The 20,741-nt window shown below is 48.3% G+C and overlaps 1 protein-coding gene across 2 annotated transcripts in view; it reads right to left on the bottom strand.

Annotated features, from left to right (window-relative positions):
* The window catches only part of PTPRA (protein tyrosine phosphatase receptor type A), a 124,254-nt gene that overhangs the window by 18,454 nt on the left and 85,059 nt on the right, over nt 1–20,741 (bottom strand). For both annotated transcript variants that reach the window (XM_084204173.1, XM_084204174.1), the window contains exons 3-7: nt 10,916–10,994; nt 10,166–10,531; nt 8,156–8,173; nt 4,277–4,361; nt 2,570–2,643 (exon numbers count right to left, since the gene is read on the bottom strand). In XM_084204173.1, the coding sequence (XP_084060299.1) occupies nt 2,570–2,643; nt 4,277–4,361; nt 8,156–8,173; nt 10,166–10,531; nt 10,916–10,994 (622 nt within the window). The remainder of the gene's footprint in view (nt 1–2,569; nt 2,644–4,276; nt 4,362–8,155; nt 8,174–10,165; nt 10,532–10,915; nt 10,995–20,741) is intronic.

Here is a 20,741-nt window from a genome sequence, read left to right on the forward strand (position 1 = left end):
CTACATTACATCTAAACTGAATCTGCCAAGCACTCCAATGCACAGAATCTCGTGGCTGTCAGCCCACAGTCCCAACACACACACCCCTGGATTCAGTTGGGCAGTGAATCAACACTCACACCAGAATCCAATTATCAATCCCCTTCAGGTGAACAATCTTCTACCATGCATTCCAATTGTGAACAACACTGGGGCAGTAAATCAGATAAGAATTGTTTTTCCTTTCTCTGAGGTTCAGAGAATGAGAAACCCAGAAATATTCTTGGGAAGAATTGTGCATTGCTTTTCTCTGGGAAGAGAAATGTGGTGACAATTGGCTCTCTCCTTTAAGGGATGGCTATTGTGTGCATATTAAGAAAAGCTTTAGTGATGTATGGTTATGTTATTGTAGTTTAGATGTTCTCTGCTCTCCCCACAGTCCCCTTTCCCCTGTGCTGTTGCCATCAGACAGCCTGGGCTGTCCAGGACAGGCACGAAGAAGCTGCACATGTCTCCCTTGCATGGGGCAGCTGGGAATGGAAAAGCTCAGGGGGCGCTTATGGGGTGAGGCATGGCAACACCTGACCTCCAATGCAGTCACAAGAGAGCAGCTTCCAGTGATAAATGGCACAGAAGAGCTGAGTGACAGACTCTGGGAGGGGCCAGGGCTGGCTGATGCAGCCCCAGGGGTACAAAAGACTGAGCTCCATCTTGAAGATGAACTGGCCATGTGCTATCCACGAGGGGCAGGGCCCAGTGCTGGGAATTTTTCCTTATGTAGACCTTAGTTGTATTTTTGTCAAGGTTTAACAAACCTTTTTAAATTTCAGTGTGAGCAGTTGTCTCTCATTTGGGGTCACAGGGGCCACCAGCTGTGCCCCATGGCCAGCACTGCCCACCCAAGCCCAGGGGAGCACAGGGACCCCACGTGTTGCCACTTTCAGGGCTGTCCTTGTGTCTGCACAGAATGGTTTGGTTGGAGGGGGTGTTAAAGAGCATCTTGGTCCAAATGGCTTCCACCAGACCAGGCTGCTCTGAGCACAGTGACACCTGGCTTGTGGCAGCAGGGGCAGGGCAGTGCCTTGTCCCCTGTGCTGGCACTGCTGGGACACCTTCTGTCCTGGGGGCACTTCTGGGCCTCTCACAACAAGACCTGGAGGGGCTGGAGAGGATCCAGGAAAGGGAGCAGAGCTGGGGAAGGGGCTGGAGCCCCAGGAGGGGCTGAGGGAGCTGGGCAGGGGCTCAGCCTGGAGCAAAGGAGGCTCAGGGGGGACCTTGTGGCTCTGCACAGCTCCTGCCAGGAGGGGACAGCCGGGGGGGGGGGTCGGGCTGTGCTCCAGGGAACAGGGACAGGAGGAGAGGGAACGGCCTCAGGCTGGGCCAGGGGAGGGTCAGGGTGGATACTGGGAATATTTCTTCATGGAAAGGGTTGTCCAGCCCAGGGCAGTGCTGGAGTCCCCATCCCTGGAAGGATTTAAAAGCCCTGTGGATGTGGCACTTGGGGACATGGTCAATGGTGGCCTTGACTGTGCTGCTGGATGATCTTAAAGGACTTTTCCAATCTCAAAAAATCAGTGATCCTATGATGATTAACACTCTGGGATCTACACTCTCCCAGAGGCAGGACAGGGCACTGAGGACAAGTCAATGCTGGGCTTGGAGACCACCTGGCTTTGAATTCCAACTTCTTTCTCTCTCCCACGGAAAGTCTGGCACCAGCACTGTGAAACAACTGCCAGGAGGGCACAGCAAAGGCAGCTGCTGCTTGTGCAGCTCAGCAGAGCCCAGAAAGGCCATGTCAGGGTTACAGCACCACAGCTGAGCGTTTATGAAGTTCACACCTCTGTTTACAAGATGGCAGGGAAGGTCTTAGCAGCCAACATAAAATAAAAAAAAGGTGCTGAATTCCAGTTAGTGCTTCCCAGAAGGTGTTTGGTTTATGTGGAAGGAGTGCTGAAAAAGCATCTGAACTGAGTTTAAGAGGTCTCCTCAGATCTTAATCAGTGCCTACACAGAGATGGAGATGCCCATCTTCAGACCCTCAATGTCAGCTCTGGCTCACAGCTCAGGGGTAGAAGAATTTAGACATTACACAAGGCTTTAAAATGCATCTGTGCATGTTTAGGAGGTACAAAAATGTTTTTATAATGAAAATAAATGTATTCCCTTTTTTCTCCTGGAAATGTTAGTTTGGTGTCCACAGTTAGTCTGAAGCTCTGAGTTTTAATCAGAGACCATCCTAATCTGAGAGAGCAAAAAAAAGTTTAATTACTCCCCAAAGATGTGGGCTTTTTTCCAAAAAAGGTTCTCATTTGAGTCAGAGAAACACTGTGAAAACTCAAGAGGAATGTGAGTAGTGATTTTGGAAGTGATCACCCATTTTAGTATCAACCACTTGAGGGCAAACATTGAATCAGTGGAACGAAAGCTGGGAAATAAACCTTCATTCTATGAAAGTCTGCCAAACCCATGGAAAACATGGAACAAAGCAGGTCAGGAAACAACAACAACAACAAAACACAAATGAAAAAATATTTCCCTACAAAAGTAAGAGGTGGGGGAGAGCATGTGTGGCACCAGGTGGACTCACCTGTGTCGTCCGTCCGGCCGTTGGACAGACGGAAGGAGTTGGAGTGGCTCCCTGCCTGCTTGTATTTCTTGAACCTGCCAAGGAGAATTGGGGTGGAAAAGTCAGTAAATACCCAACAGGAAGCCCAGGTCCTCTCCCAGATGAGACCTAAGTAAGAATGAATATTGAGAGAAGGAGTAGGACACTAAAAGTTAGCGAAATTCTGAAATTCTCAAAAAAGGAAGTTACTGGTTCAGATTTTACTTATTTTCTACTTTGATCTAACAGCAGAAAAAACAAAAAGAACAGAAAAACTTCTGTAGCAATATCTCACTTCTTCCTTATGATGGAGGAGAACTCTGTATCTAGTTTGCTCAATGGATATATGCAAAACAGGTTTAATGCCTATTACTATGTGAAAAACCCAGCAATGATGGGGAGAAGGAATCATCCTTTCCACACAGGAATAAAGGATGATTTTGATAACAGCACACTGACTCAACTTCCTACAGGTGAGAACTCATGAACATGATCACAGCCATCTAGAAGCACCCAAAGAGCTTTCCCTTTTTTTGCCACACTTTCTCAAGGCTTCATGGATTAGCTGGTGGGTCCAGGAGGCTGCAGGAGCTCTGAAATCCTGCCTGTGAGCAGAGCTTTTCACTGAGCACATCTGGAACAGCTGCAGGAGCCCAGAGAGAGCTGGAAACCAGGAGGAGCTTTAAGGGTGCTCCTTCCAGAGCTCCCTGGGCTGACCCAGCAGAGCACATACAGCCCAGGTTGATCTGTCCTGCAGCAAATCCCTGCTCCATGTGCTGTTAACTTGGAGCAGCTGCTCATGCTCCCTTTGCCTGAAATTTGGAGTTTTGCTGAATCATTGGGCAGAGAACACAAACCCTTTCTTTTAGGGCTGGAAGCCAGGTGGGAAGGACTCAAACTCTGCTGCTGCTGAACTCCTGAGGCAAAACTCTCCTCAGGTTCACTGCTGTGAGGGCAGGCCTGGAGCCAGGAGACAGAGGGGAGTTTTCCACTGCTAAGGAAATGTTGTTTTTTTTTTTTAAGACTTACTTAATCACCCAACTGGTGAGTAAATTAAAGTGTTTACTGCAGGCAAATAAAGACATTCTTAGTTATGCTTTCAGGAGCTGGGAATGCTTCATTTTGAGCATGGCAGATGCCTGGATTCTAAAAAATGGACCTAAGGAGGCTTTATTGTGCTGTAATTTCAATTACAGCATCACCTAACACTCCTCACAAGCCATTCACTGTGAAAGGTGCACAGGGACCATGTGAGGTTTAGTATCCAAAAGAGTTTGGATATTGGATCCTGCTTGCTATCAAGATGGGAATCAAGGAATAACACATTGAAAGGACTTTGTGTTCAGCCTCCCTGGATTACTCAATCCATCATTTGCAGCCTCACAAGGAAACCTCACCTGCTTTTCCCCACACTGACAGGGCTTCAGTCCAATCTACCCTGCTAAAAGTGACATTTTGAAAGGCAGAACAGGAATTCCCCACAGGAGGAGCAGCTTTGCAGAGAAAGGAATGAACATCATTCACCAGATAACCCCAAACATCATTTTCATTCATTGTCCTTACAGGTTTCTTTTCAAAGCACCAGCTGTGTCAGCCTTTAGCTTGGGAGACAGCACAAAAGGCTCATTCCTGTTCATTCAGGAATTGTTTCTGTCAAACAAGGGAATCCAGCATGAAAGCAGCTCTTACCTCAACATGTACAGAACAATAATAATAAATACTATGACTAGGAGGGAGGACAGGGCCACCATCACAGCTATAATGGGAGTCTCATCTGCAAGAGGAAGAGAAAGGTGTGGTTATGGACATTGGAAAACATCCAGAGCCATCATTGAACAGGGCAGAGCTCTACAATTTCTGCTCAAAGAACAATTCTGATGATGATATTAGTAATAAAAACATAATAAATAATAAATAGCATTAAGTGATGTTGCAATTTTCCAGCCTGAGAGTGAAAACAGAAAAGGATGAGTGAGCACCACGTGCCTCAGACACTCCCAGGTCAGATTAAAACCTGAAACCACCACTCAGAGCACCTCAATCTTCTCCAAGAGTTGGTGACTGTGAAATTGATGAAAACAGTGATGGAGAAAGCTGGGACTGGGCTATTTTGGGGTTCCTTCTGCACAACTGAATGTGCACATGCTGGCTCAACAGCCATCAGCAGAAATTTCCTCTGTCAGCTGGTGATCTACAAAACTTTCTGCCTGAGACTAAAGGGTCCAGAGAAGCTCCTGCCAGCTCCATGAGTTTGATGTAAGGAATGTTTGGTGTAGGATAAGGAACTTTATATTAAAATGGGTGAAAACTGTGACCTTTCTAAGATCCCACACACACATCTGGAACACCACCACCATTTTGCTTCCAGTTCTTTGTCAAACAGGACAAGAGGACAAAGCTTCCAGCTGCTCCTGGGATCTGAACAGCTCCAAGGGTGAGATTTGGTGTGGACCAGGCTGCCCAGAGCAGCTGTGGCTGACTTGGATCCCTGGAAGTGTCCAAGGCCAGGCTGGATGGGGCACCCTGGGACAGTAGAAGGTGTCTGGGGTGGAACTGGATGAGTTTTAAGATCCTTTCCAACTCAGCTATTCCACAATTCTGTAATTATAGAATTATGACCTCCTGTAATTACAGAATTATGACCTCCAAAGACCATCTAGTCCAACCCCTTACTCTCTCCTCCCTGGAAATGCAGAGCTCAGAGAGCAGGAGAGCTCAGACACCACCAGGCACCCAAGTGTGACCCAATTTGGCTCCCTTGCAGAAGCTCCTCAAGGGCAGATACCTCACAATTCCCTTGCAAAACCACTTAAATTAGTCTGAAATACTCCCATCCTCCATCACCCACAACAGATTTTATTTTTCCTTTAAATAACCCATTTATATCTCGTGCTGGAGGTCAGTGAATCAGTGGTTGGTGCTGGCAAATCACCCAGATGGGTTGGAAGCCAAGCAGCTCCAACCAGGGAGGAGAAGGGCCCTGAAGGGCAATTTTTTTCAGATAAATGTGGATGCCAGCCATGCCAGCTGGGGATATTTCCATTTTCCATCAGCTCCCTCCATCTGATGGGGCCACCACATTGTGTCTACACAGCCCCAAGAGGCTGCAGGGCAGGACCCTTTTCCACCTTCTGTGCATCCATTTCCCTGCAGATCCCTGCTCCATGTGTCTCAGCAATTTTCAGCCAGCAGATTTCCTTAGCTGGGGTTTATTTTGTCCATTTCCCTACTTTTTTTTTTTCCCCTAGGGGTTTATTTTGTCCATCTCTGAGCTACCCAAGGGCACTCTGATCATATTTCTGTGTTTGTCCCTCTGTGGTGTGAGGTGTAAGAATGTTATTTCTATTAAAACAAAAGATTTTTGTGTCATGATTTCAAGGTAATGGCCCAGTGTGGCAAATAAAATAAAATAAAGTTTAATTATCCTGGTTTTGCATGTCTTTGTCCTTCTCATCTACTGCCCTAATGTGGCAGCACCTCCCACAGCCCAAAAGGAATTTATTGGGAATTCTGCCTCCTGCACACCTCAGAAGGTGATGAACCTTGGCATTCCCCATCTTGACACCTCCCAAAACCAGGAACAGGTTGGTCTTGGCCCAAGCACAGCCAGCCCTGGCCTCTCACTGAGACTTCTGAGCACAGCCACCATCTCCATCCTGTCTGCAGGAGAGGAAGAAGAGCTGCCATGCCAAAACCTGTGGTGTTAAGTCAGTGTTGGACCATTTTTTCCTGCCTTGGCTGGAGTTAAGCTCAGCCTAACCAGTGCTGAGCCAGGCTGAGCAGGGCAGCAGGGGCTGGTGGGCAGGGGCAGCAGGGTGCAGGGAGTTTGGAGGTTTTGGGATTTATTTTGCAGCTGTTCTTTCCACACATCTGGCGGGATGAGGAGCTGGAGCTTTCCCACCGCTAATAGCCCACCCAGCCCAGCCCAGCCCAGGCAGGAAAGGAGCTGGAGGGTGCCCAGCTGCTCCCTGCCAGCCCTGCTGAGCTGTGCCAACCCCCCCAGAGCTCCTGTGCTGCTCCAGCCCCAGCCTGAGGGCTTCATGCTGGCAATCCCCTTGGAACAGGGACAAGGACTCAACCTTCTGCTCCCCCAGCACTGCAGCACCCACCGCAGCCCCGAGCTTGGGAGGCAGCAGGAGGCTGAAATCTTCTCCTGGCCCCTCTGAGGAGCCACCAAATCCCCTGTGCAGCTTGGGAGTGTGTCCCAGCTGCTGGCAGAGGCGCTTTTTGGGCTGTTCCCTGCGTGTCACCCAGACCTGGGTGCAGTCGTGGCAGAGGGACGGGGCTGGGCAGCCCATCCCTGCTCACAGCTGGCAACATCTGCCCACAAAACCAGCCACAGAACGGTGTGGGTGGGAAGGAACCTTAGAAATGATCCCACTCCACTCCCTGCCACAGGCAGGGACACTTTCCACCATCCCAGGCTGCTCCAAGCTGGCTTTGGACACTTCCAGAGATGGGGCTGCCACAAATCTCTGGGCATCCCATGCCAGGGCCTCCCCACCCTCAGAGTCAAGACTTTATTCCCAATATCTAATCTAAACCTATTCCCAGTTTAAAGCCATTTCCCCTTGTTCCATCACTCTTTGCTCTTGTTAAAAATCCCTTATTTAATCTGATTTCCTAACTATATTTATAATAATGTTAGCAATATTAATAGGAATCTTGTTAGGAAGTCAGATGTATTCCCATTTTTTTTTCTTTGCCCTCAGGAGCAGGGATGCACAATGGAAGAGAGAGCACAAAATCAGGCCTAAGCCAGGCCAGATCTGAGGGAATGACACTGAGCATTTCTGCAGAGGCTTAGCCACAATTTCAAACCTGCATCCCTTTAATTCCCTCTGCTAAATGTGTGCTGCCAGTCAGTGCTCAGAGCATCAGTCTGTTCCCTGGCTGGGTGAGGCAGGCACAGAGAGCAGCACCAGGCAGAGTTTGCAAAGCTGCAGCACCCATCAGAGCCAGCATGAAAACACACAGAGGCAGCTGATTCCTGCAGGTGGGAGCCAGCCCAGCTCTGCCCACTCCTGGGGTGCTAAAGCCATCAGTAATTGCAAATATTCTGGTGGAGATGCCAGTTCTCAGAGCTAAGAGACGGAAAAATGTCCCTAAAGTGCTGTTCTCTTACAAGAAATGGATCTGTGTTACTGCTTGCCAACAGAATGAGGAGAACAATAATTATTCCCATCATCTGCAGGATGGGTTTGGATCCAATCGTGTAAGTCACAGTCAATAAAGACAATTCAGCAGCAAAAAAAAAAAAAAAAAAAAAAGGAAATATCCTGAATGGCTTCTCAGACTTTGCTCATGCAGCTCTAGGGATGTGCTGACATTCTCAGAGCAGGAACAATTGGTACCTAACAGGACATGTACAAATTGGAATGGGATTGTTTAGTTCTAAAAAGAAAAACTCAACAGAAATTAAGACATCAGTGTGTCACCAGCTCTTTTAAAGAGCTTGAGAGGCTTCATAAAAACACATTTGGAAGTCCTAAGGAGAGCTCTCTAATAGCAGAATGCTTCTGGAATTGTTTTTACTGAGTAAAGAGCAATGAAATGTAACATTCTTACCTCTTCTGTCAGAGTTACCTGCAGAAAAAGAAAACAAAAGTCTCTTAGCAACAAAGGAACAAGCCATTTTAGTAAGTCAGGAAGGATCAAAGACCAAGACAGGAACAAATTTAGTAACTCTCATCATCTGCCTGTAAATCTTTCCTTTAAAACACTAGCTATAAAACCAGGGTGTTAAAATGAATTTCTGAGTAAGGAAAAAGGAACAAATCCTGAGTTTTTATCAGCAGAACAAGGAGGGGAAGCCAAGCTTTAACATCACTAAACACAACTTACTGTTTAAACCCGTAACCAGCAAGTCACTGCTGTAATTCATTAGCACTTAAATATCAAGAGGTAACACTGGTGCATCATTTTCAGAGTGTGGCTGAGCCAAGAGTTCAATTAGGAGCAGCTGGGCTCAGGGATGGGGGCGAGGAGCATCCAAGGAAGTCTCTACCTGCTGGGTTGGATGGCTGATCCAGAGGGCACAGGAACAAAGCTGTGCCAGGGAAAGCAGAGCCTGGCTCTCCCAGGGCAGTGCTGCTGGCACAGGCACCCCATGGCCATGAGCTGGGTGTGAAGAGCTGCAGCACAAGGCTGAGGACAATCTGAGGACAATCCTGGTGGGTTTGGACAAGAGGAACTGCCCCTGCAAGGTGTGACCTTCTGGCCCAGTCCCCTTCTCGAGCACCACTTAATTCATCCATGATAACACCAACATTTCCTGTTAAATCTAATTTAGGTCTGCCTTAATGCCCTAAAACTGACTTTGTTCCTTGACAAATTACTTGAGATAAAGAAAGAATTAGGTTTGATCATTTGTTCTCTGGGGTGACATCAAGTGAGAAGCCACTTCTGGCCTTGATGGTGCAATGGCCAATGTGTCACGGCATACACCAGGGGAGTTCACCAAAACTGGTAACTCAAATCACAAAAAGGCAGTGGAGACACAAAAATGAATAAATTCAGTCCCCCATGAGCAGACATCATATTACAAAATCCAGATATTAGCAGCACTTAAGGCTTTTGCCTCCATCTCTCCTATATGGAGGCAACATTTGTACCAAACTTGTCCCATGTGTGTGTCTAAGGCTATGCCAGACTCCTTCACTCTGCAAAAAAAGGATTTAGGTTGGGAAGGAAGCTGGATGAGCTCAGGGGTGGCAGAACACTACAAAAGCTGCGTTCTGAACTTCCTTCAACCACATCCCTTCCTATGCTGGCAGCAAAGACAACTTCACTGCAGCTTCAGGGGCTGTGGTTTCTTAAGATTCCCAGAGGAAGAGGGCACACACATCTCTTGGGAAATTGGTTCTTAAGGAATACACACTTGACACCTCCCTGCATTAACTCCACCATCTTGTTTCAGGGTTTTCTTATCCACAACCAAGTTATCAATCCTGGTTTTCCATTAAATCCCAAGATCTAGCAGGCACTGCCATCTTCCTACTGCAAGCTGGAGACAGGCACTACCCAAACTGGGTCTCAAACAATACAATGAGCAAATCATGGCTGAAGAGCAAGAGCTCAGCAAAGATTTCTGGTCACCTCAGCCTCTTTTTGCCTGATTTTTCACTCTTAACCTGCACCGAGCAGCCAAACAATGTTTTATGGGATCATTTTCTTGATATGCCAAGAGGGGAATGAGATCAGGATGGCAACAGAGACAACTCTCTCTCATCTGGACCTTTCAAAGATTGAAGTTGCTCAACTAGTGGGGAAAAGTGATAATGTAAGGAGAGAATCATAGAATAGTCTGAGTTGGAAGCAAAGATCACCTAGTGCACCTGTGGAGATCTTTCACTAGATGATCTTGGCTCAAACCTTTGGTCAGACAAACCTCTTCTGATCTGGGAGATCAGAAGAGGTTTGAGAGTCCTCTAGTTTTACATCACCATGGAATTGTCTCCTAACAGTTTTTTTTTTTACTCCATTTTGCTCAGCCAGACAAAAGAAAAGCAAAGAAACAAACCCAGAGGCAGGGTGGCCTGGAGAAAAAGCAGAAGAAGAGGTGGAGGAGGTGCCTACCATTGTGGGAAGCAGAAGAGGTCTCCTGGGTTGTCACCACCATGCTGAAATTCCTCTCTGTTGTCTCTGCCTCCGGGCTGGGGACGGTGGCGTGTGGGACCGACGGCGTCACGCTGGGGAGCAGGGACGGGGATGGAGGCACAGGCAGGGTTGTCCCCAGGGTGGAGGAGATGTTGAGGCTGCCAGTGGTGGCATTGGGGGAGATCCTGGCTGCTGTGGTTGGAGGAGGTTTTGATGCTGTGGTAGGAACAGTCCCTGGAGTGCTCATGTTGAGTCTATGTGTGTTGGGTGTGGTCCCATCCTCAGGACCTGCTGTAGGAGCTTTGGTGGGGCTCCTGGGGGAGGTGGACACTGTTGTGGGTGGCTCTGAGAAGGGAAAAAACCTCTGTGAGATTCTCTTCTGTGATACTGAGGGGTTTAGATGCTTAAGATTTGTGTGACTGTAACTATAAGGATAAAACACCCAACAAATCTAGAGCACAGGACAGGAAATGCTCTGCACAGCAGGAGATACAAATGTCAAAAAAATATAACCTGAACAGGTGCTATTTGTGGGGATGTCCAAACATTAGAGCCCCTGGAGGTGAGGATCAATTAAACCTGAGGGCCCCATTTATGAGCACCTGAAGCTCATCACCCTCTTTTCAATATTTTATGTGGAGGGCAGAAGGAATGAGACACTGAGCACAGTCCCACTCACTCCTCTGATCCTAAAGATGGGATAAAAGAGAGAAGAGGAGCACAGTTTACCTGTTGTAATGTTGTTAGCACCTACACTTATCAGGCCACTTCCGAGCAAAAGCAGAAAGAACCACAAATCCATGTTGACCTGGGGAGGAAAGCACAGAACACTTATTTAAACCCTAATGCAATATCAACCCAAAATATTCCAAGGTGGGGATGTTGCTGTGCATCTTGTAAAGCTCAGAGGGAGGAGTGGAAGTGTGGCTGGAGTCCCTGCAGGCATCTGGATGGGAAGGATACATGGGTGAGTTCATACAACAAGGGGAAAGAACATGGAGAAATCCCAGTCTGGTGGAGCAGCAAAATGTCCATGGATGAAGCAGGGAATGGGTGAACTGTGGGAGAGCATGAGAAGAACAAGCTGAGCACTAAAACCAAGTATCTGGTCCTAAAGGAGATTAATAAAGAATTCATACAGTGGTCTGCAAATGGCTGTACTCTGAGCAAACTCAAAGGCAATTCAACTGAAGACCATGGCAAAGAGCCTTGATCCCAAATGCCCCAGAAGTGGAGGCAGGAATAAAGGAGAGGTCAGCTCCCCCTGCCTCACTGACACCTGAAATGTTACTGGGCAAGGGCAGAACACTCAGCTCCCTTCAAACCCTGCTGGATTCCCTGTGTATGTGGTCAGAACAAACACTCACACATAATCCAAGAAGATCAGCAAGTTCAGGCTGCACGCCCATACTGTACGTGCTTCCCAGGAAATGTCCAGCAGAATTACAGGACGATGACATCAGTAAAATCATTTCCCCCAGCCCTTTCTAATACAAGATTTTAATGGTGATTTCTTTCCTCTGGAGACCTCAGAAAGCTCCTGAGAAATGGGTATCGTTATCTCCTCCCAAACACCTACGGATCCAGAGGCCGTGAGACGTCATGGTGCTGGCCAGGACAGAGCCCAAAGTTGCCAAGTCCAGACCAGCACGTGGCAATGGGGCCCTCCAAGGATGGGCCAACACCTCTCCTCTGCTCTGAGCCCAGAGAGGGCTCAGACACAGCTCTGCTCCGTGCCGTGGGCCGGCAGCTGCTGCACGACTCCCGTCCTTCAGGCTTTTGTCCTGTGTCCAGTTCCATCTCCAGGATCTCCCAGGAGAGAGATGCGAGATCTCACTGCCAAGTCAACCTGAGGAGCTGCCAAGAACGGGTTTTATTCCCTCCCCCTCTAATAGATCTTGTGTTGTTTGTGCTTCTTCTATTTATTTAAATCTGCTTCATCTAGACCCATCCCAAACTCTGGGCAGAAGGACAACACTGAAGTCATCCACGCGCTGGAAACGCTATCAGCAATACAAGATCCTCCCACCTCACCCAGGAGTATCCTCCCACCAGCACCACCTACTTACATGTTTTTCCTCCCCTCCAATAGAAAACCTGGCAAAAATCGACCTTACTCAGTGACCAAAAGGTCAGACAAACCCTGAACCAGAAGGAAACCAAGCTCTGGAGATAAGAGCTTTCCATAGGCTCCTGCTGCAAGCAGGGCAGGGCTTTCTCCAAGGGTCCCACTGGTATGAGCAGCCAACATTCCAGAGGGTTTCATCACCAGTTAAAATATCTGTCTACATGAATTAGAACTGATTCAGTCCTCCTGTCACTGGTGAGAGCAGCACTGGTCCTGCAATGCCTCCCCCAGGCTGCGCTCCAGGGTGGGATGTCAGGAAAAACGCACAAGCAGTGGTTTGATGGTTTGATGACATGTTCCACTCATGGTGATTAATACGCCCCACTCAGCTTGGTCAGACACTTGTCAGAGCCTGGTCTACATAGGTTTGGCTTTGGGGAGAAAATCTAATATTTATAAGGAATAAATTCTTCCCTGTGAGGGTGGTGAGGCACAGGGTGCCCAGAGAAGCTGCAGCTGCCCCGTCCCTGAAAGTGTCCAAGGCCAGGCTGGACAGGGCTTGGAGCAACCTGGGATAGTGGAGGATGTCTCTGTCCAGAGCAGTGGGGTGGAACTGAATGATCTGCAAGGTCCCTTCCCAACCCAAACAATTCCATAATTCTATCACCTCTGTACCTTTCTGCAGGAGGCAGAGTGTCCAAGCATCCCACTGTGGAATCCCACAGAAATAAGGTGCTCCTCCTGATGGGACCCATGTGCAAAAGCAGGAAGAAGTTAAATACACACTGAAACTCCAGAGAATGGAAATGATGGCACAGAGATGCTCTGAAAACCTCACAAGGGCTGATGAAAGCACCAAGATCTTGTCACCACAACCACTTCCCTCACTGGGAACCCATCATTGCCACAGCAAGAACACCATGACAAGGGAAAGGGGAAGACTCTGCTCTTCTGGAAGAACTGTTAGGAAAAAAGTGACCACTGGCTGTGTTTTGATGAATATTTGCACAGAAACACCATTCACTGAGGTGAATATGGCTCCTTTCTCTTCCCCCAGTTTGCTTCTCAAGAGTTCCCCCCTTCATTTGGGATCCTGTTCATTTGGGACCCCCAATAATTTTGAGATCTGTTTATCTGAGACCCTGTTCACTTGAGATTTGCAATCATTTGGGATTCCCATTCATTTGTGGTTCTGCTGATTCATGATCCCACTCATTTGGAATCCCATTCGTTTGGCATTCCCATTGATTTAGTATCCCATGAAATTAGGGTCCCTATTCACATCGGGTCCTCATTCATTTGGGATCTCTGTTCATCTGGGATCCCACTCATCCCATTTCTCCTCCTGTTCGGGGCAAGCTGTGCCAGAGCCTCCCCACATCCTCCCCACACTTTCCCTTGGTATCCAAGCAGGACACAGAGGGTAGGAGCAAAGAAGGGAAAGCCACGAATTCCCTCTCTGCTCTCCATTATCAGGAAATAACCCACAAAGGATAAAAGAGTTTGGGTTCATTTCCATAAACCATAATTGCTACATGGATGAGAGCTACAGGAGATTCCTGGACTGGCTGCAAAGCCCCTTTGGGATGGTGGGATGATCACAGAATCGTTTAGGTTGGAAAAGACCCTTAAGCTCATCAAGTCCAGCCATCGATGAGGGTCCCTCCTTCGCTGAGCCGGCAGCACAGCTCTGGGATTACATCAGCGGGCAGGGAGCTCTAAACCCCCCTTGATTCTACATTTAATCAGTTCATTGATCCATGAGTGGATTGCAGGAGGAGGAAGGGCTTGGCAAGGGGAGATAATGCTGGATTTCCCCAAGCCTTGCCCCGCTTTTGTGAAGAAAGCTGGATGCGGGCGGTCCGTGCAGAACCTGAGTTTTTATGGCTTTATTACTGTGACTGTCAGAAGGAATGGGATGCTGGGAGCATCATCCCCCAAAAATCCAAATCGCTGGAGCTGCTCCTGTGACCGGCAATCAGCTGCCAGAGCTGCTTTATCACCTTAAAACCAGATCTGGAGCAGGGAGCAGGCAAAGAGCCCTGTGCTGGGGGAGGGCTGTGCCAGCCCAGCTCCCACTTCCCAGCCCCTGCTCTAAAACACTCCCTATTCCCAAAAGCAGCATAAATAACGCCAGCAGTTCATCGTTCCCCCGCTCCTTAACATAAAAGGCCTCGAGAGTCCTACCCCAAAGCTGGAGAAACCCGAGTCTCCCTTCCCCCTCGGCTCCCCCTCCCTGCTGCTTTCGGAAACGGAGAGGAAATACTTGTAATGTTATCAACATAAACACAGCTCTTGGCCGGCTGCAACATCCTGCGAGCTCTGCAGAAAAACACCCTGACGTCAGGGCGCCGGCTCTGCCCAGGAGAAGGGAGCTGGAGGCTCTGGCACTGCTGCTCCAGAGGGTCGGGATGCTCGGCATCGTGGCTCCTTCTTTTCTCAAAGATCAGGCTTGGAAACCTCGATAATTGCCACTGGTGTGCCCATAAATATGATATATATATGTATTTTTTTTTCATATGTATATAGATATATAGTGTATGTACACTGCATTCTTCCATAAACTGCTTGGGATCTTCCTTCTAGGAAAGGCTGGATTTTAAGCTGCAGGATGTATGTTTTAAAAGAAGCAGATCTTGTCAGGATGATTGATGCAGGAGAGGGAAGAAAAAAATAAAGGAAATAATCTCTTTATAAAGTAATAAGTGGCTTCAAAATGCCTTGTGCTGGTGCTGCAGGGGGGTCAGGCTGCAGGATCACCCTGCCGTGCTTCCAGAATGCAAAGAATTAGAGTTTATTGCTGCAGAAAGTGCCCAGCTCCAACCCGGATACAGCCGTCCACAATCAAAGGCAGGATTTACCCCCACCTCTGACATATTCCTAATTCCTGGAAAATGAGGCAATCTTTTTCTGTGTGCACTGAGGAGACACAACCTGAATTCTAACCAGCTTTCTCGGGACCCCAGAAATCCCTGCTGTCATCAGGAGGATGCTGAAAGGCAGTGGCTTGACTGAGACTGCCTCGTGCTGGCTCCAAGTGCAGTGAAAAATAAAAATAATCTTCAGTTTTCCTCTTTATTTGCTGGCAGGGGGAGAGGGTGAAGAACTGGGAGCAAGGGTGGCTCTTTGAAGCAGCTCACAGTAGGGCGAGAACAAGCACGAGCAGAAAGAAAGGGGAAAAAGGTCGTTTTTTTATTCTTTTTGGTGGCAGCAAGCCATCAGCATGGCTCAGCCACCCTGGAAAACAAACCTGCCATTCCCTCTCCCCCTCCCTGCTCCTTTTAAATCCTGTTTGTGGATTTCCAGCCTCTCACTGGAGCCATGATCCACGGCAGAGGAGTTGGTTCATAGCAGGGCAACTCCATCATAACCCAAACCTCTTAATGAGATGCAAAGGATAAAAACACACATGGAATAGCCGAGGGCTGCAGCGAGTTGGCCATCACAGGGAGAGAAGAATTGAATTTAGGGAGGAAAAAGGGTTTTGTTGCACTAAAACGCAGTGACTAATTCCTTGCATGTGTCTCCGAAGCTGAAGCGAGGCCTTTGATGTGTCACTGAACATTATCCCCCACCCTCTGCTGTTGCACTCTTCACCAGAAAAGATGAATCACAGCAGCCATTCACCCTTTCTGAAAATCCATTTAGTTTTCTTCTTCTTTTTTTTTTTTTCTTCCTTCTTTCTTTCTTCTATCAAATAAACAGGCAGCTCTGCAGGAGCGACAGCCCCTGTACGGAGCAGGGCAGGAGGAGGAGGAGGAGGATGAGCCTGTGGGCAGGGCCTGGAGCTTGGCTTTCTCCACCTGCTCAACCTTCCACAAATCACTGCTCTCCTGCACATCAGGATTTGCTCATGGCATGGTTTGGCACCTTAAAAATCATCCAGCTCCAACCTCCTGCTGTGGGCAGGGACACCTTCCACTGTCCCAGGTTGCTCCCAGCCCTGTCCAACCTGGCCTTGGACACTGCCAGGGATCCAGGGGCAGCCACAGCTGCTCTGGGCACCCTGTGCCAGGGCTTTAACAATCTCACATTAATGAATTTCTCCACCTAATTCAGTGTGAAGCCATTTCATCCTGTCCCATCAGTCCAGGTCCCTGTTCAAAGTCCAGCTCTCCTGGAGCCCCTTTAGGCACTGGAAGGTTTTGAAGGCCTCCCTGGAACCTTTTCTTCCCCCAGCTCTCCCATTTATCTCCAGAGCAGAGGGGCTGCAGTTCTTGGAGCATTTTCATGTCCTTCATTCAACAGGTGAACACACACTCATCTTTCAAAGAGTAACATCATGATATGTGCAAGGAGGGAACCCAACCCTATTCCCACCTGGATTTCTGGGCACCTAGAAACATCTATCACTGCTAGGATAATGTTAAAATCTGCTGCTCTGAACCAGGATCAGCTTTTCATGTGGATATGAACCTGAGTGAGATGTTAACCCATCCCACAGTGATCCTCTCAAACCCCATCGTGGGGGATGGAGAGGATCAGGTGCTCACCAGCCAGAACCTGCATGGATGGAGGTCCAGGGAGGGGATCCTGCCCCTCTGCTCAGCACTGGGGAGGTCACACCTGGAGCACTGGGTCCCAGGACAGGAGGGACATGGACAGACTGGGGACAGCCCAGAGAGGGGGCTGGAGCATCTCTGCCCTGAGGAAAGGCTGGGAGAGCTGGCACTGCTCAGAAGGAGAAGAGAAGGCTCCAGGGGCCTCATCCCTGTCCATCAGCACCTGCAGGGAGGGTGCAGAGAGGACAGAGCCAGGCTCTTGCCAGGGGTGGCCAGGGACAGGACAAGGGGCTGTGGGCACACACTGACCACAGGAGGGTCCCCATGAACAGCAGGGAACACGTTTTGCCTGTGAGGTGCTGACACAGGTTGCCCAAGGATGTTGTGGATTCTCCTTCCTTGGAAATATTCCAAATTTGTCTGGACACTGTCCTGTGCAACCGGATCTGGCAGCTCCACTGGTGCAGGAGGTTGGATCAGATGACTTCCAGAGGTTCCTTCCAAAATCAATCACTGGGATTCTGTAACTGCCTGTCCTGCAAACTTTTCAAAAAGCAAAGCTGCTGGGATTGAAGCTCATAGTGGAGTAAGAAAGCAGCCAGCACTGAGGAGGAGATCCCTACTGATAAGGATCACCAAGTCCAACTCCTGATCCTGAACAGGACAACCCCAAAAATCCCATCCTATGCCTGAGAGCTTCTGAACACTTCTGTGCCTGAACAATTCTGGAACTGAAAAATAAAGTGATGAGGTTTTCAGGGAAAAAAAAAATCAAAACCTAAAAATCAGAGAAAAACAATAAATGTGGATGTTTTTGGGACATGAAATAGTTCCACTTCCTACAAAGATGCAGAAATGGTGACAGTGGGTAGCAGTCCCTGCACCAGAGAATGGTTTGGGTTGGAAGGGACCCTAAGGATCATCCAGTTCCCATCCCCACAATTAGTCCCCTGTAACTGGCACATCAGACCTTACTCTTCTGTAATATCTTGCTTTAAGGAAAGAATGTTTAAAAACAAGCAACTACTAACAAAGAGCCTACAGACTTGATGGTGTCATGCTAAAAATATGGAAGTAAAAGCCAGGGGATGAGGCTACATCCCTGGATAAAGCCAGGAGCAGATCTATGGCACTTCTAAGACCAAAGCCTTCAAATCCTTGTCCATGGAAGAGCACCCCTGCCACAGCCACCACCTGGAAACAGCCTGAGGTGCCTCAGAGGGAAAGAACTACAAATACAAATTATTTTCCTAATAATAATTTTCCTAATAACTCTCATAATTAGGACAGGTTTAATTTGCCCTCAGCCACTCTTTTCTCCTGGCACCACAGATGTGTGATGATGGGAATATTTGCCAGTTGGTACTGCAGAATAAACTGGGGTGGCTTGGGGGAAAATTATGGAACAGACAGAGGGGATGAAAAGCTTCCTGGGCCTGTAACAATGGAGAATGACCAGCTGGAGAGGGTTTCCTAAAGGACAGAGCATGGAGGAGGGACAGGTGAGTGCCAAGAGAAGAAGTTTTGAGGTGGAGAGCAGAGGGATCTGTCAGGGCAGGGAGGAAGAAGGTGGAGGACCAAGTCCAAGCCCGGTCCAGGAGGAAGGTGCTGGGATGGATGTGAGGGATGGGGGGGCAGCAGGAGCTGTGCTGCCACGGGGAGAGGGAGGTGAGACCTTCTCTGGGATGATTAACACAGAACTGCCAAAGAAAAGCCCTCAGAGCTTGTAAAAACCCCTGGCTCTCCTGGTGTGCTTTCCCCATGGGATCAGCACTGCAGCCGCAGCACGGCACCGGCAAGTGGAGAACAACCGCCAGGGAGACACGGGAGAAGCTGCCTCAACTCATTATTCAAAACCATTCATTAATAATCAAAACAAAAAAAAGTCAAGGCACATTGGAGCATATTTCCTTAAATATCCCGTTCTGGGGTGTCCCCTGCTAAGTCCCAGGCGTGTACAAAGGAAACACGAGCACAGTTCACATTCCAGCTATGAAAAGGACGGGCTGATTTTGATGGAGGAGTCAGGATGAAGGATGGCTATTATTCAGCATGACAACATCCCTACCTAGCAAAATGCCTTTCAGAGAGAGGGAGCGGTGCGTGGGGAGGAGAAACGAGGCTTAAAATAAAAGAAACCACCACAAAGGAAAAAAAAAATAAAATAAATAAAAGCCCAGCTTTTGGGCTCAGCCCTTTCTGCAAGACCGGGATGAAGTCCCAGCTCCACACCGAGATTGAGCCAGGAGCGTTCAGGCAGCGAGGGCTCGGAGCATCCTACTTAAAACAAAGGTGTCGGCGGGGGATCACTCGCATGACAGCCTTAAAATCTCCTTCCAGAGGCTCAGCCCCAATTAAAACGCATGCGTTCGGTCATGCAGCTTAATCTCCGTGCTTGTGCTTACCCTGAAATCCACCCGGGACACCTGTAGGTGCGGGGAGCAGCCAGCCCGTCCCACGGAGCAGCCCCCGGGGCTAAGAAAGTGCCGCGGGAGCCGTGAAATCACCGCTTTACCTGCGGTAATTCTGCACCGCTGCTCAGTTCAGCCCTGTTGCCACAGTAACACTTGTGGTGTAGCCGAGATCACTGATTATGAAACTAGGAAAAAAATCAGAGGCTGCTAATTAGGATATACTCCAGTTCTCCAAAAGCTCCATATTAATGACATTACGATTGCGAGTGCAGGGAAAACAGATGCCAGGAAGAATCACCTCGGTCAGCACCCGTGGCCAACAGCTGCTTTTTTTGTTTTTTTTGGTCTTTTTTTTTTATAGACAGGTCTTAAAAATTCAGCCTGCAAATTCCCTGTAAGATCGACTTGTTGTTTTCCTCCTCTTTGAGCAAACGTGCAAGACTTGGTGGAACAGTCTTTACTCTTTACATATATTTGCATGTATTAGACTGGGGGGAAAAAAAAAACAAGGTACAAATGGTGACAGCCAGAGCGGGGCCAGGGATGCATCCCCTGCATCCTTCATTAACTGGGTTCCTCTGGTTTCCAGATAAACCAAAATCATGATTTTACCAGCGGCTGTGAAGGTTTTATAAAGGAGGTTTGCAAAGGAGGGGAGCTGGATTTGAAGCGTATTCCTCCCTGACTTCTGTGAGTGCCAAAAGCATTGTGAGGCACGTCTTCTGCTGAAGGTTTCGAGCTGAAAAGTCTGACTGGAGCACTTGTGCTGCCAGACACAACTGTTTTTAAGCACAATCCACAAATAAGACATCAGAGTGTGTTTCCAGGTGAAAAGAAAATTGCCTGACAGGTATTTCTGGGAGCTGCAAGCCCAGAGAGATGCTGTGTTAAAAAGTCAGCTCATCAAAATGCCATGATTTTTCCATTTTCTCAGAAGACCAATGCAGTGAGTGGATGAAATGGTGCTGAACATGCAGGGCCAGGGAAAAGTGAGTTCATGGATTTTAGAGAGTTTATAAGAGCTTCCCATCCTGAAAGTGTCCAAGACCAGGTTGGGATAGTGGGAAGTGTCCCTGCCTCAAAGCAGGGGATGGAACAAGATGGTCTTGAAGGTCCTCTCCAACCTGACCTTGAGCACTTCCAGGGATGGGGCAGCCACAGCTTCTCTGGGCAACCTGTGCCAGTGTTTTACCACTCTCATTGTAAAAAACATGCTCCTTACATCCAGAACTTGGAGAACAACCGGGGACCCACCTCTTTATCCCCTGCTTTGAGGCAGGGAAATAAGTGAGATTAATTTTTTTCTCCAGCAGCATCACCTAAAGCCTTGAAATCACAGAGTCCCCCACTCACAACTGCACGAAGCAATTTCTTCTCCCACTCATCAGCAACACTGAGGAAGTGTTAGATGGAGTGTTAATTACCTATAAATGTGATTTATGAGCTGGAAACAAGACAAGACACCCACCAACCACCACAAAGAAGCAACTGGCCAAGCATGAGGGCAGCCACTCCTGGGCAGACTGGGATTGGCACGTTGCAGATCACAAATTAATACAAGCAGTGGGATT

This window comes from Fringilla coelebs (assembly GCF_963513975.1).
Source record: "Fringilla coelebs genome assembly, chromosome: 4".
Taxonomy (NCBI): Eukaryota; Metazoa; Chordata; class Aves; order Passeriformes; family Fringillidae; genus Fringilla; species Fringilla coelebs.